Genomic DNA, 17,150 nt, shown 5'->3' on the forward strand with positions numbered 1-17,150 from the left:
TTATAGTTCAAATACCAACAATTAAAGAAGCTATTGGGATTTTAGAGTAGATATGTTTATTTGCAATATATACAAATAATTTTTATTAGGACTAGAGCTTATTTCTGGTAAAATGTCACTGTATCTTTAGATATGAAAATGTGCATTGTTTAGCTACATGAGGGCTTTGTTAAACATAGACACCTCAACGTGATGAGTAGAATCATTGGCTTTAGAGCGTCTTTGAAGGTCAAAAAGTCTCTGAAGGTCAGAATCAAGAGACTCTGACTCATGATACACCTTCACAAATGCTCTGGCGCTTATGGAGGTATACATGGAGGTTACCAGCATATGTTTTTAAGAAAGTGATTTGAATAAAGTGTTACATGAGCATGTTGGGAGTTAGTCACGCTGAGGTCAGAATTACTCAGCTCCTTATATGACATCTGCAATCCTTTCATCTAACTTCAAAAAGAGTGGTTGCTAGAAAACCTAAGGAAATGTTTAATTTTAAGGGTTGTTTGTTTTGTTGTTGTGTTTTTTTAATTTAGAGACAAGGTCTCTCTCTGCTGTGGAGTGCAAGGGCCAATCATCACTTGCTGCAGCATGGACCTCCTAGACTCAAACAATCCTCCTGCCTCAGGCTCCAGAAACTGGACTGCAAGTACATGCCACCATGCCAAGGTAAGTTTTAAAAATTTCTTTGTAGAGATGGGGTCTCACTATGTTGCCCAAGCTAATTTCACACTACTGGCCTCAAGTGCTTCTTCTGCCTTGGCCTCCCAAAGTGCTGGAAGTACAGGCATGAGCCACTGTGCCCAGCCCTAAGGACAAATGTAATACAGCATCTTTTAGGAAAAAAATATTCTGGACTTAAGCTTGAAATTCATGCTACTGATTTTAATAAAATAACCTTTAATTTAACTGCTTCAGTGTAAACCTTGCACAGATTCTAAAAGAAGTTTTTCTTATGATTTCAGAAATGTGAATTGGCTCTTATAGTTTCCAAGACAGGTACATGTTTTGTTCTATAAATAACTCAGAAATATCTCTCTGGCTTTTCATGTAATACAGCCTTTGCAAAGTAAAAATATATGACAAAGACTAAGTGAAATAAATATAATCATAGCCAACTTTTGATATTTTAAAAAAAGAATATTCAGACAGGGCATGGTGGCTCACATCTGTAATCCCAGCACTTTGGGAGGCCAAGGCAGGCGGATCACCTGAGGTCAGGAATTTGAGACCAGCCTGACCAACCTAGATAAACTTTGTCCCTACAGAAAATACAAAATTAGCTGGGTGTGGTGGCACATGTCTGTAATCCTAGCTACTCGGGAAGCTGAGGCAGGAGAATCGCTTGAACATGGGAAGTGGAGTTTACAGTGAGCCAAGAGTTTACAGTGAGCTATTGCACTCCAACCTGGGCAACAAGAGGGAAACTCCATCTCAAAAAAAAAAAAAAAAAAGAACATTCAATATTTTGATTAGACTCAGAAGTCTTTACTCCCCCTCCTTGCCCCAAGTTTGATTAAGGTATAATAGATAAATTAAAAATGTGTATTTTTACAATGTACAATGTGGTTTTGACACATGTATATTTTGTGAAATGATTAAATCAATCTAATTAACCTATCACCTCAAAGATTTATCATATTTTTGTGATGAGGACATTAAGGATCTACTCTTTTAGCAATTTTTAAAATGTACAATGTGTTGTTGTTGACTATTATCAATGTAACTCTCCAGAAATTATTTATCCTGTCTAACAGAAATATTGAATCCTCAACCAACATCTCATTTCTCCCTTACCTCCCTTCCAAGGCCCTGGAAACCACTATTCTACTCTCTGCTTATACAAATTTAATTTTTTTTAATTCCACATATAAGTAAGACAGCGCAGTATTTCTTTCTGAGCCTGATGGTCACTTAGTATAATGTTTTCCAAGTTCATCCCTGTTGCTGCACATGACGGAATTTTCTTTTTTTAAAAGACTGAGTAGTATTCTATTGTGGGTGTGTTTTCATTCTTTTCTTTTTTTCTTTTAACTTTTTTATTATTATTATACTTTAAGTTCTGGGGTACATGTGCAGAACATGCAGGTTTGTTACCTAGGTATACATGTGCTATGGTGGTTTGCTGCATCCATCACCCTGTCATCTATATTAGGTATTTCTCCTAATGCTATCCCTCCCCTGTATCCCCACCCCCTGCTATCTCTCCCCTAGCCCCCAAACCCTGACGGGCCCCCATGTATGTGATGTTCTCCTCCCTGTGTCCATGTGTTCTCATTGTTCAACATCCACTTATGAGTGAGAACATGAAGTGTTTGATTTTCTGTTCTTGTGTCAGTTTGCTGAGAATGATAGTTTGTAACTTTATCCATGTCCCAGAAAAGACATGGACTCATCCTTTTTTATGACTGCATAGTATTCCATAGTGTACATGTGACACATTTTCTTTATCCAGTCTATCACTGATAGGCATTTGGGTTGGTTCCAAGTCTTTGCTATTGTGAACAGTGCCACAATAAACATACATATGCATGTATCTTTATAATAGAATGATTTATACTCCTTTGGGTATATATCCAGTAATGGGATTGCTGGGTCAAATGGTATTTCTATTTTTAGATCCTTGAGGAATCGCCACACTGTCTTCCACAATGGTTGAACTAATTTACACTCCCAGCAACAGTGTAAAAGCATTCTTATTTTTCCACATCCTCTCCAGCATCTGTTGTCTCTAGATTTTTAATGATCACCATTCTAACTGACCTGAGATGATATCTCAATGTGGTTTTGATTTGCATTTCTCTAGTGAGGAGTGCAGATCAGTGTTCTTTCATGTGTTTGTTGGCTGCATAAATGTTCATATCCTTTGCCACCTTTGGATGTTTTTTGTTTGTTTGTTTGTTTTTTCTTGTAAATTTGTTTATGTTCTTTGTAGATTATGGATATTAACCCTTTGTTGGATGGGTAGATTGCAATGTTCTTTTCCTCATTCTGTTGGTTGCTGGTTCACTTTAGTGATAGTTTCTTTTGCTGTGCAGAAGTTCTTTAGTTCAATTAGATTCCATTTGTCTATTTTGTTTTTTGTTGCCATTGCTTTTGGTATTTTGGTCATAAAGTCCTTGCCCATGCATATGTCCTGAATAGTATTGCCTAGGTTTTCTTCTAGGGTTTTTATGGTGTTAGGTCTTATGTTTAAATATTTAATCCATCTGGAGTTAATTTTTGTATAAGGTATAAGAAAGGGGTCCAGTTTCAGCTTCCTGCATATGGCCAACAAATTCAATATCCTTTGTATTACTGTTCTGTCAATTGTAATGTCTTCTCTTTCATTTATAATTTTATTTACATATTTGTTTTTCTTAGTATAGCTAAAGGTTCATCATTTTATCCAAACACAAATCTTAGTTTTCTTAGCTTTTAGTAGCCTCTCCTATTACAGGCCTGGAAGGCTGGGAAGAAAATGTAGTTCCGTGGGCTGGGCCCAAGGTCTTTGTGCTATATGCAGCCTAGGGACCTGGTACCCTGCATGACAGCTGTTCCAGTCATGACTGAAAGGGGCCAATGTAGAGCTTGGGCTGTGGCTTCAGAGGGCGCAAGCCTCAAGCCTTGGCAACTTCAATGTGGTGTTCAGCCTGCCAGTGCACAGAAGTCAATAATTGGGATGTGGGAACCTCTGCCAAGATTTCAGAAATGCCTGGATGTCCAAGCAGAATTTTGCTGCAGAGGCAGGGGTCTCATGGACAACCTCTGCCAGGACAGTGCAGAAGGTAAATAAATGTGGGATCAGAGCCCCACACACAGAATCATTATTGAGGTACTGCCTAGTCAGTGTCCTACAGATACCAGAATGGTAGATCCAATGACGGCTTACCCCATGCACCTGGAAAAGCTGCAGACACTCAACACTAGCTCATGAAAGCAGCCAGACTGTATTAAAATTGAAATTTTATGCTTTACAAAAGGCAATGTCAAGAGAGTGACAAGATAAGCTAAGACTAAACAAAAATCTGCAAAAGACATAGCTGATTAAAAAATGGTTATCTAAAATAGACAAAAACACTTGAAAGTCAACAATAAGCAAATAAACAACACAGTTAAAAATGATTTAAAGATCTTAAGAAGCACCTCACCAAAGAAGATATACAGATGAAAAATGAGCTTATAAAATGATGCTCCACATCATATCATTAGGGAATCGCAAATTAAAACAAAAATGAAATATCACTACACACATATTAGAATGGCCAAATTTCAAAACAGTGATTATATCAATCCCTGATGAGGATGTGGAGCTGCTGGAACTCTTATTCATTGCTGGTGGGAATGCAAAATAATATAGGCAGTTTGAAAAACAATTTGGCGGCTTCTTACCAAACTAAACGTACTCTTACCATATGATCCAGCAATAATCATTCAGTAATAATTCTCCTTGGTATCCAATCAAACGAGTTGAAAACTTACACCGACAGAAAAATCTGCACATAGATGCTTAATGCTGCTTTGCTCATAATTGCCAAAACTTGGAAGCAATCAAGTTGTCCTTCAGTGGGTGATTATATTAATGAACTGTGGTACATCCAAACAATGGAATATTATACAGTTCTAAAAAGAAGTGAGCTACAAGCTATAAAAAACATGGAGGAATCTTAAATGTATATTACTAAGTGACAGAAACCAATATGAAAAGCCTACATATCACATAATTCCAACTATACTATATTCTGGAAAAGGCGAAACTGTGGAGATGGTAAAAAGAGAAGTGATTGGCAAGGGTTGGAAAAGAGAGGCAGAACAGAGGATTTTTGGAATAATGAAAATACTCTGTATGATATTATGATGGTGAATACATTGCATTATATATTTATTCCAACCCAAAGAATGTTCAACACCAAAAGTGAACCCTAATGTAAACTACAGGCTTTGGGTGACTATAATGCATTAATGTAGGTTCGTCAATTGTAACAAATGTATGATACTGGTGGCTGATGTTGATAATAAGGAAGGTTATGTATGTGTGTATGTATGTGTGACAACAGGGGTTAAATGGGAAATCTCTATACCTTCCTCTCAATTTTGCTACAAAACTAAAAGCGCTCTAAAAACACACACCTAAGAAAAGTAACTTGAACATTTTAAAATAAGCAATGAGTCAAAGAAGAAATCATGAGAAAAATTAGACAATACTTTCAGAAGAGTCTGAAAGTAAATAAGACAGAATTCATCAAAACTTATTAAATGTAGCTATATACAGTGATAAAGAGAAATTACAGCTGCTAATGCCTGTGGTAAAAAAAGAAAAAGATCCTACATCAATAAATTCACTTCCCACCTTAAAACACTGAAAAAACAAGATCAAACTAAACCTAAAACAAGTAGAAGGATAGCAATAATAAAGATTAATATAGATAGATAATACTGAAGTAAAAAATAGATGAACAACAGAGAAAATCAATAATAGCTAAATTATATTCTTTGAAAAGATTAGTAAAATAAAAAAAACCTCAAGTTAGATATATGTTTAAAAACTGAGAAGATTCAAATTACTGAAGTCAAAAATGAAAGAAAGGACCTCTCTACTGATCCCACAGAATAAAAAAGAGAAAAAGGGAATCCTATGAGCGATTAGGATAATGAATTAGGTAACAGATGAATAAATTACTAGAATGACATGAATGACTGAAACTAACTTCTCAAGAAATAGAAAATCTGAGAAGTTTCTCAGATTAGACATATAATACATAGAGATTGGGTTAGTTATTTTAAAACTTCCCACAAAGAAAACCCAGGCCCAAATGGTTTAATGAATTATACCAAATATTTAAAGAAAATTAATATAAATTATTTACAAATTTATCCAAAATATAGAAGAAGAGCAACCACTTCCTACCTCATTCCATTATGCCAAAGTTACCATGATACACAATAATACAAATATAGCACAAGAACAAAAACTCCAGGCTAATATTTCTTATAAATATAGATGTAAAAAATCTTCCACAAAATACTAGAAAACTAAATCTAACAACATATGCAAAGGATTAATTACACACCATGGTCAGGTGGGATTTGTCTCAGGAAAACAGATTGATTCAACACCTGAAAACAATGTAATACACCATGTCAATAGAATAAAGGACAAAAACCACATGATCATCTCCATAGATAACAGAAAAAAGCACTTGACAAAATCCAAAAACCTTTCATGATAAGATCACTAAACAAACCAGAAATATAAAAGAGCTTCCTCACCTGGTAAGGGAATCTATTAAAAACCCACAACTCACCTCACACTTAATTGAGAAATAATAAAAGCTTTCCCTCTAAATCAGGAATAAGACAGGATATCTGTTCACATCACTTCTAATCAACATTGTACTGGAGGTTCCAGACAGAGCAATGAGATAAGAAAAATAAAAAGCATGTGGCTGGGCAGGCTGGCTCATGGCTGTAATCCAAGCAATTTGGGAGGCCAAAGTGGGCAGTTCACTTGAGACCAGAAGTTCGAGACCAGCCTAGGCAACATGGCTATAGAAACCCCATCTCTAAAAAAAAATACAAAAATTAGCTGGGCATGGTGGCACACATCTGTAGTCCTAGCTACTCAGAAAGCTGAGATGGGAGGATTGTTTGAGTCCTGAAGGTCACAGCTGCAGTGAGTCATGATCACACCATTGAACTCCAGCCCGGGCAACAGAACGAGACCCTGTGTCAAAATAAGTAAACAAACAGATAAATGACATCACTATTGAAAGAAACATAAAATATCTATTTGCAGATGACATGATTTTGTGTATATAAAATTCATAAAAATATACTTTTCAAAACTATCAGAACTAATAAGAATTCAACAAATTTGTGATACAAGATCACATAAAGATTAATTTTGTTTTTATACACTAGCATAGAGCATGCAGAAATGAAATTAGGAAACAATTCCATTTATAACAGCATCAAAAAGAAAAAAATGCATAAGAACTAATGTAGTAAAACACGTGCAAAACTGATATACTGAAAACTAGGAAACATTGCTGAAACAAAAATCTAAACAAGTGGAATGATATCTCATGTTCATAGATCAGACATCTTGTAGTTTAAATGTCAGTACTCCCCAAATTGATCTACCAATTCAACTCAATCTCTCGCTATCAAAAAATATGTATATAAGTAATAAATATATTACTTATATTTCCATAAAGAATGTCTGGAAACATTCACAAGAAAGTAATGAAAGCATTTATGTATCATAGTGGTTTGGTTGAAACTGAATAAATGTGGGGCAGGGTAACTATATATATATATATATATATATATATATATACTGTTTTTTTTCACACTCTGCATTATTTTTTTAAAGTATGGGAAGAGGAGGGAGCAGAAGTGGAAATTATCTGGCCCCACTCTAGCACTCTCTAAGATAGACAAGGCTGGATTCATAGAATTAGACAAGAATGACTGACAAATAAGCAGTGTGTGGAGGTAGTCCTCATAGGATGTGTTGGCCTCTCATGACTTCGAACTTCCAGAGAATGTTACTAAGATCAGTTGAAACAGGAATAAGTAAAGAGAGAAAGGCTAGCTTACTTGATTCCAGTGGGATTTTTACTTCTTTATTACTATCCTCTTGGCAGCTGTAGCTAGGACCCTCCTCATCTCTCTAGTCTGCCTTCTCTTCACACTATCATCTCTTATCCAAAGTCAGAGGGGACCTAGACAGGGTAGTAGGGTTTGTCTATGAATGATCCTGCTGTGCAAAGGAGAAAAGGTAGGGGAAAAAGGGGGAAAGGAGCAAAGGAGTCTGCAGGAGTTTCTGCTGATTCTTAACTTGGGTACAACAGGGCAGGAGATATACTTTGGAGAAGAGGGCAATTAAGCTCATTTCACTTTGGCTTTGGTCTACATTTAATTTGTTGACAGTTAAGGGTTCAGATCCAAAATTAAAATTGGTTTTACCGCTGAACAATGTTTCATTGTGTATGTAATCCACATTTTCTTTATTTATCTTCTGATAGACACTAAGTTTGATTCCATATCTTGGCTGTTGTGAATAGTGCTATAACAAACATGGGAGTACTGGTACCTCTTCAACATACTGATTTCATTTATATATATATATCTCTCTCCATCCAGCAGTGGGCTTGCTGGATCATATGGCAGTTCTGTTTTCAGTTTATTGAGGAACCTCCACACTGTTTTCTATGGTTACTGTACTACTGTAGAGTCCTACCATCAGTGTACTAGTGGCATTCTTCTATCTCCACATCCTCACTGGCATTTTTTAGTTTTTGTCTTTTTGATAATAGCCATTCTAACTGGGGTAGGTAATATCTCATAGTGAATTTCACCTGTATTTCCCTAAAGTTCAGTGATATAGAGTAGTTTTTCATATACTTGTTGGTGATTCGTATATCTTTTGAAAAATGTCCACTCAGTTCTTTTGCCCATTTTTTAATTGCATTGATTGTTTTTTTTTTTCTATTGATTTGTTAGTTTCTTACATATCCTGGTTATTAATCTCTTGTCAGATTGATAGATTGTAAGTATTTTCTCCCATTCTGTAGGTCGTCTTTTTCACTTTATTGATTGCTTTCTTTGCTGTGCAAAAGCTTTTATTTGTCTATTTTTGTTTTGTTGCCTGTGCTTTTGAGGTCTTACCCCCAGCCCCAAAATCTTGGCTCAGACCAACGTCCTGTAGCATTTTCCTACTGTTTTAGTAGTTTCATAGTTTCAAGTCTTTAATCCATTTTGAGTTGATTTTTTTCATGTGGTGGAAGATGAGAATCTAGTTACATTTTTCTCCATATGACTATCCAGTTTATCCAGCACCATTTATTAGAGACTGTCCTTTCACACAATGCATATTCTTAGTGTCATTGTCAAAAGCCAATTGAGTGTAAGTTCACGGATTTATTTCTGGATTCTCTATTCTGTTCCATTCCTCTAGGTATCTGTTTTTATGCCAATATCATGCTGTTTGGGTTATTATAGCTGTGTAATATAATTTGAAATCAGAGAGTGATGCTCCAGCTTTCTTCTTTTTGCTTAGGATTAGTTTAGCTATTAAGGGTCATTTGTGGTACCATATGTATTTTGTGATTATTTGTTCTATTTCTGCAAGGAATGTCATTGGAATCAAGCTTTGGCTTGTATAGAGATTTTAACAATATTAAGTCTCTCAACTCATGAGCATGAGATAACTTTCCACCCTATCATTTGCATCAGATGCGTGAAACTGGAGGCATTATATTAAGTGAAATAAGCCAGGCTCACAACAGATATCACATATTCTCATTCTTATGTGGGAGTGATAAAAGGGGTCTCATGGAGGTAGAGGGTAGACTGGGAAGGGAACAGGGGTGGGGAGATGAAAAGAATTTGGTTATGAAGTACAAAGTCATTGATAGAAGGAATATGTTCTAGTGTACAAGAGTACAGTAGGGAAATCATAGTTAACAATAATTTATTGTATATTTAAAAATAGCAGGAAGAGAAGAACTTTAATATTTCCAAAACAAAGAAAATATAAATGTTTGAGGTAAGAGATACCGAAATTGCCCTGATTTGATCATTATTCATTGTGTACAGTTTTCAAAATATCACATGTACCCCCAAAGTTTGTAAAACTGTTATGTAAAAATAAATAACAAAGATGAAAATAACTGCTATGCAAACATTTTTAAAAGGCTTTCTTTAAATGAGTTTAACATGAAAATGGGAAAGAACTTTCTAGAGTCCTTACTATCTTTATGTGAGAAGCACATTGGTCCCAGTGCTCTCTTTACCTTTCTTAGTCCATCCTTTCACTCTGTATCTCTTTCTGAACTCAATGAATTATACACTATTGCTGCTTAATTGCTTTCAGAGACGACCCCTGCACAGGTGGGAATGGATGTGCTCGCATAAGTCAGAGTGAGAATGGCATGGCCAGGTGTGCCTGCCACACAGGGTACCAGCTGTCTGAAGACAAAAACACTTGCAAAGGTAGGAAACTGAAACTGATGGCTTAATTGTGTAATTGTTTGAAATTTTGTGGTAATTCAGTTTTGAATAGTCAAAGCAGCTAGAAGAAAAGATGTTTTCATTTATTCTTAAATAGGAACATTTAAATTCTTATTTGATCATTTTGAAAGCTATATTTATGCCATAAAACTTCAGTGAAATTCTTAGTAACATTTTTAAAAACGGCAAAGTTTTGTTCCAAACCTAATACTTTTTGTTTTTTTGTTTCTCATTCTGGAGTGAATTCCAGAATTAATATTTTCAAAATCTTCTATAAACACACAGGAAGTTTTTTTATTATAGGCTACAGAAAGTGAGGATAACCTTTGAAAAGCAAGTATATGCAAATGAGTGTTTTCAGAAGTTAGGAATAATTAAAACAAAAAAGAAGGAAACTCTATAAATATGAAATTACACATTTCTCTTTTCTAGAAATAGCAAAACAGACATACTTTAAGTCAAAGATGAAAGTGATAAATTCTTCCCAGAACTGATAAATTAAGTCATTTCTCTGGGACAGTCTTTGTTTTAATAACTTTTGAGAAATTACAGAATCCTTCATTTTTATGATGATATATTCATGAAATGAGAAGCCATTTATTTGGAGCAATTACAAAAGTACCAAAGTGTTTCCTGACTTATCAGACTGATAAAAACTTTGGAAAATAATTAGTAATGTTAATTAGTGTTTTCATTTTTTTCTTTATGTCAAAATTAAGATGATATTTTTTGTGGAATTTTTCAACACACTTTTCTAACAGAGAACATGTCTGCTTTGGTCCTCTGTTTCCACAGCACCTATCTAGCTCAGCACCTGGCACAGAATAGGATCATTTTAAACAAATATTTGAGGAAAATTGATAAATGTTTGCATATATAGATATAGATATGTATGTTTATCTGTCTACTGCCTTTCAAACTTCTATTTTAACATCTGATACATTATTTATAGAAAATCGATCCTGAGAATTACAGCCTCCCTATTCTATTACAAATACATTAGAAGAATGAGTATTTCTCTTAAACACCCTGGTGGGGATGATAGGCAGGACAATATAGAGGAAAAACTCGTTTTTTAAAAATGGTGAGACCTATCCCTTTAAAGGGAGAAAGAAGAGATTACCTGAGCCACACAACTGAAGTTACACTGGATAGAATTGACTATTGGTATCAGGAGAGAGAAAAGATATCAGTGTCTAAGTGGCATTGCCTTGTGACAGTCATATGTACAACACAAACCATGAAGCAATTTAGTGGACTGCTAAACATGAAGACCCCGAATCTGCCTTGCCCATGACCACACATGCTAATGTAAATCAGGGAGATAGTCCTAAAGACAAATTACATTGACTTCTTCCCTGTATTATTAAGGAATAGATTCCTTAATAATACAGGGAAGGAATAGAGCATAAGATCAACACTAGCAGTGATGTCATAAGCAGTCAGCCTATTTACAAATGCTTCTTTATATAAATAATATGGAACATATGTGGTATTTACCATTACAGTGGATGTTGGGGGAGGTCAAGTGGGAGGAAGTGCATTCAGCCATTATTGTAGTTTGTAAATAAGGCATTATTACAGCTCCTTAGAGCTGTTCTATCTGTCTTCCTGCAGATATAAATGAGTGTGCTGAAGGTCTTGCTCGCTGTGGCCACTGCTGTGTAAACTCTATGAGATCTTTCACTTGTGCCTGCCACACTGGCTTTAAGCTGGAAGCTGATAGAAAACAGTTTTACAGAAGTGGCAATAGTCACAGCCCAGGGAATGTGTGGCATTTTGCAGGTATTAAACATGAGTAATAAACAAAATAATTACATTGTGTGTCTTGCTAAAGCTGGGGCTCCTGAGAAGGATGTGGATGGAGGCTTAGAAGTCCAACCCCTTTATTTTATAGATGAGTAAACAGAGGCCCAGAGTCAATGGAAAATGGTTTGCATCATCATCTGTAGTGTCATTAGCAAGGATCTTCTGATTTGGGGCTCTGTTGAGTTCATTGATCTTTGTGAAGATGCCACCTTCCTTTATCACTTCTGTCATGCAATATTTATCAAACACTAATAACTCCCATGTAAAACTCAAGAAAAAGGAATGAACAGGAGTGAAGGAACCATCAGTGCAAGGAGCAGCTCTGAGCTGCAATACCATGCCTCCGGCATTGTATGTTCTAATGACAATCTTCCATATTGGCTCTTGGCCTCCCTCCTTCATTGCCCTTCATAATGCCTCTTGTGCAGCTCCTTCCTGCTTTGTCTTCTCTTACACTGATTCATTTCCCTATCGTTTCTCTTCAAAAAATTTATGATCCGTATCATCTAACCTTAGCATCTTCCTCCCTAGGCTCAGTTATAGAACTAAATATATCCCTTTTTAGGAACATATTAAAATGTTAATATGCTGAGCTGTTAGCTATAGTTGCTATTACAGCTATGTTCTCCTCACACGTCATCCCCACTGGTCCACTACTTAATCTGTAGATGAACATGCTTTCTACTTCACTAAGCCTTAATCTATCTCATACAAATTTCCTCAAGTTCAGAGTTTTCTACCTCGACATTTCCCATCCTCACCCATCTCTACTTCTGTCCTTCTTTAAATGAAAGATTTTTTTTTCTTATTTTTATGGCTGATTTCTCCGTCTCTGTCTCTTGGTATATGAAGAGCCAGAGGTCTTGGTCCCTCAGTAATTCATTTTTCTTCATCATCTTCTTCTTCTTTAGACTCTATCTTTCTCTCAGTGACTTCTTACCTTCTTTCTGCAGTTCACAACTATACCTTACTAGGTGAATTTTACTATGTTGAAATCATAACGATGCCAACTGGTTTTGCTTTAAATTCAGGACCATAAATCTTAAATTATTAAGCAGGATAGCTGGACAAACATACTGTAAAAATACGTCAACTTTTACCCTCATCAAAATAAGTGTTTAACATCTCTTTCCCTTCCAAAGTTTGATATCACCCTTTTTTGACCTTTGTCCTCATCTCGCCTCTTATGTCATCAAATAATAAAGGCAAACTACCATCCAAGTTGACAATTAAACCAAAGTCTCCTATGAAGTCACATGGAAAGGCTTCAGTCCTATTAATATGAAGCAGGTAGCCCTATTACTGTCAAAGGTCGTCTTCTCTATGGAACTTTGGGCTCCATTCACTCTTCACATCTGAAGATCTTTGCTTTTCCAATTATCTCCCTCTTTTATGAATTATCGGTTCTTTCTTCTGCATCGTTTTCATCAGCATAACAATGTGGCCAAGTATCTTCTGTCTTTAAAGTACTTTCACATGAGTCCATATTTCACAAAAGCTAATGTCTGACTATAGCCATTGTCTCCTCTTTCTCATCTTGCATTCTCTCATCAGCACATATAACCAAGTTTTCATCTCTAGTCTGCCACTTCTCTCATCCGTGACCTCTATGCTACGAGATTGGATGATAGCTTCTTTGATTTCATCTTAATTGGCCTCTCAGTAGATTTCAACACCTGACTACCCTCATTCTTGAAACATATTCTTCTCTTCTGAGTTACTATACTTTTCTCGTATTTCTTTCTATATCTGGCTCTTCTCTCAATGTAAAATTTATACAACTCCTCTCCTTTTAGATACATATACCAAACTAACTATTCCGCATCTCTACCTGCATGACTGGTAGGCATTTCCCACTTGGTAGAGCCAAAGCAGAAATGATTATTTTGAGTCTCAGTCCCAAAGAGCCTCTTGTCAGTTCTTCACATATTCATCAATCATCTATTGGTGCCAAAGTCAAGAACTCAATGACAGGGAAATTAATAAATGACTGAACTAGGATTTGAATGACAAAAAATTATTAAGTGACTGAACTAGGATTTGAACTAGCCTCCTTCTTCAGATATAATATCCTTTCAGCTTTATCATGTGTTTATATATGTTATGTCTCCGTATTCAGTGTTAATGAAGGAACAAATAAGATGGTGATAAATAAAATAAATATTTTAGCTTTCTTACCTGAGCTCTTTCATGAAGGGATATTATTAAAGCAATTAAATTCTTCATTCTTCTCTCCAACATAAAATTCTGTGTATCTACACTCCTTAAGATGTAGGTATATTTTTATTGCTTAAAGAATGCATATTTGCTACAGTAGTATTTGCCTTTTAAAGAGCAAACTAAATAGGATGGGGGAGAAATTTGACTACTAATTAAGATACAACTTCTTCTGAAGTCAGTCTTAATGCCCTAAGGAGTCCTTTCAGGCCAAGTAAAGTATGGATGGATTTTTCTTTGGCTTAAATCTTTTGGCTTTTTAATGTGACCAGAGGTTTAGGGGATGAGTATGTTTTACACATGTATGAAATTAAACCTCTTGCAATTTGACTGGTGCTTCCTCCGTTATCATGAAAAAGGGGTCATCATTGATAACAAGTTACGAGATACATACAGGCTTTTTGTAGAATTTGCTTGGGAAAGAAATTTGCTCTAGAGTTGAATACATTTGGTAGAAGTTTATTTTTACATTTATTTCCCTTCTGTGAATATTTAGCTAAGCTCTTTCTGCAGTCCTCACCAGACCTCAATATTTACTGACATACAAAGCCTTCCTAGTGAAAACTTGACTTTTGAGTTGTTTCAAAACCTGAAGATGGAATAAGTCTGTTTAGAGAATGGTGATATTTAACAATGAATTATGTGCCCATCATCTAAAGTACCTTTTGGAATAATACTTTTTTTTTTCCAGAGGACAGTGTTTTATATTTATGTAATTTCTTCTCAGCAGGTTTCAAAACACTTTGCAGTATAACCGTTGAATCCTCACAGTGTACTATGAATTAGCTATCATTGTCTTATAATTAGAAATTGGAAAATTACACATACAGCACACTTCCTCCAAATTACTAAGCAATATGTAATATGGTTTAACATATTTCACACATATTTAATGCACAACTTATGTAAAAATATAGTTGCTACTTATGAGAATGTTTTAAGTATGATTTTTAAAGTACAACAATAAAAACATTTTTTTATCATCTGATTCAAGGAATCAGAATCTCAGCTTGCATCTAGTAGGAAGTTATAGATCCAAATTTGCACTTTTTTTAGTCCCATATATCTTTAATGAAGTTACCATGGTATCATTTATATTTAAATCAAATTACCACCAGCAGTCTAAAAGCTGTATTGATGCCATATCACTGGAAAATCACAAGAATAAGAGAAGCCTATATAAAATTTGTCAGATAGATACTTTTACCTCTTTTGCCCTCTAAAAAATAAATTAATATTACAGATTTATTATAGTTTCCATTATTTTAAATATAATCTAATCCAGGGACCAAAACTCTTTAACACCAACACAAGACAGGCAATGAATATAAATGTGTAAGGCAGACCAAGCATAAAAGATAGGAAGTTGTAGGGACTTTTTTGAACTGGAGAGGGAGTTTGGGGCCTAAAGAGGACAGCTATTGTTTGCCTTCAGCTAACTGTCACCTAGAGGGAGTGAGATGCCTGTGTACTAGACCCACTGATTTATTCGACAAATGCTTACTAAATACCTACCACATGCCAGGTGCTATTTCTAGCACTAAAGATATAATGATGAATGAGTCAGGCAAAGCCCCTGCCTTTATGGAACATAAGTTCCTACAGAGGAGATAGCAAATAGGAAATTAACCAAAGAAATGTGTACTATCATCTATAAGATGATAGTGTTAATATAGAATGAGAAGATCTAAGAAAAAGGAGTAGTAATAACTAAGACCCTAAGATAGGACTGAGTTTGATATTTTAAGAAACAGACAATCAGTGTGGGTTGGAAAAAAATGAACAAGGCATAGAGATAGTCAGTGAGAGCAGTAGGCAGGGAAAGGGAAGAATCAGATTGTACAAGACTTATTGGCCATCACAAGGGGTTTGGATTCTTATTCTAAATGTAATGAGAAAGCATTTGATGGTTTTGAATACATAGTAATGTGATATGATTTTCTTTGTTTAAAAACTTCTGTGGCTATTCTATAGGGAATGGACAGCAGGGAGTGTCTGTGAGAGCAAGATTAGAGTCATTCAGGTGAGCTGTGGTGGTGGCTTCAATTAAGCTAGTAGCAGTAGAGTTGAGATTCGAAATTTATTTTGCAGAGACAGCTGAGATAAATTGCTAATGTGGATGTGAGGAAAAGAAAAATAAATAATAATTTTTGGGTTGGGGTGTTAGAAAACAGGTGAATCAGAATGCCTTTACTAAAATGTGGAGTCCAATAGAACCAGTTCTGAGGTGAAATACAGGGTATATTTAGAAATCATGAGTTCTGGCCGGGCGCGGTGGCTCAAGCTTGTAATCCCAGCACTTTGGGAGGCCGAGGCGGGTGGATCACAAGGTCGAGAGATTGAGACCATCCTGGTCAACATGGTGAAACCCCGTCTCTACTATAAATACAAAAAATTAGCTGGGCATGGTGGCACGTGCCTGTAATCCCAGCTACTCAGGAGGCTGAGGCAGGAGAATTGCCTGAACCCAGGACGCGGAGGTTGCGGTGAGCCAAGATCGCGCCATTGCACTCCAGCCTGGGTAACAAGAGCGAAACTCTGTCTCAAAAAAAAAAAAAAAAAAAAAAAAAGAAATCATGAGTTCTATTTCTGCTGTTTGAAGTTTGGGGAGCCAAGTAGAAATAACATGTAGGTAGTTTCTATCTATTTTCTAAGTAAATAGAAAAGTCTGGAAGTTTATGGTGGTCAGAGTTTGAGTGAGCCACTGGTCAACTTGGAAATGCCAGTATTTAAGCCATGAGCAAGAATGGGGTGCCCTACAAAGGGAGGGTGTCTGGACGAGTAAGCAGGAGAGAACTGAGACTGGAGATGTCAACATTTAGTAACCAGAATGTGACACAGAGACAGGAAAGACTGAAAAAGAATGTCCAGTAAGGTTTAAGGACAAGTTGGATACTGTGATTTTCTGAAGAACAAAATTTTAAAAGTTGGGAGAAGTACATGGTCAATGGTATCAAGTGCTGCTAAGGATTAGGCAATGTGGCAGTAACTGTAGAAAATGTGGAAACTAGGGAGGGTTTTCTTTCTTCTTCATTTATTTTTTACTTAGACAGTAAAATTAACATTTTCAGTATATAATCATGTCAATTTTAACACATACAGATTTCTGTAATGATTAAGAACAGTTCTGTCAA

At 35.7% G+C, this 17,150-nt stretch overlaps 1 protein-coding gene across 5 annotated transcripts in view; it reads left to right on the forward strand.

Moving 5' to 3' along the window:
* LOC101039884 (vitamin K-dependent protein S-like) overlaps positions 1-17,150 on the forward strand; it is a 752,700-nt gene that overhangs the window by 608,334 nt on the left and 127,216 nt on the right. For 3 of the 5 annotated variants that reach the window (XM_074405627.1, XM_074405628.1, XM_074405625.1), the window contains one exon: positions 531-663. In XM_074405627.1, the coding sequence (XP_074261728.1) occupies positions 531-663 (133 nt within the window). Of the gene's footprint in view, positions 1-530; positions 664-9,853; positions 9,973-17,150 lie in introns of all 5 variants that reach the window. The other 2 variants (XM_074405626.1, XM_074405629.1) reach the window with 1 other exon arrangement.

This window comes from Saimiri boliviensis, chromosome 9, assembly GCF_048565385.1.
Source record: "Saimiri boliviensis isolate mSaiBol1 chromosome 9, mSaiBol1.pri, whole genome shotgun sequence".
Lineage (NCBI taxonomy): Eukaryota > Metazoa > Chordata > Mammalia > Primates > Cebidae > Saimiri > Saimiri boliviensis.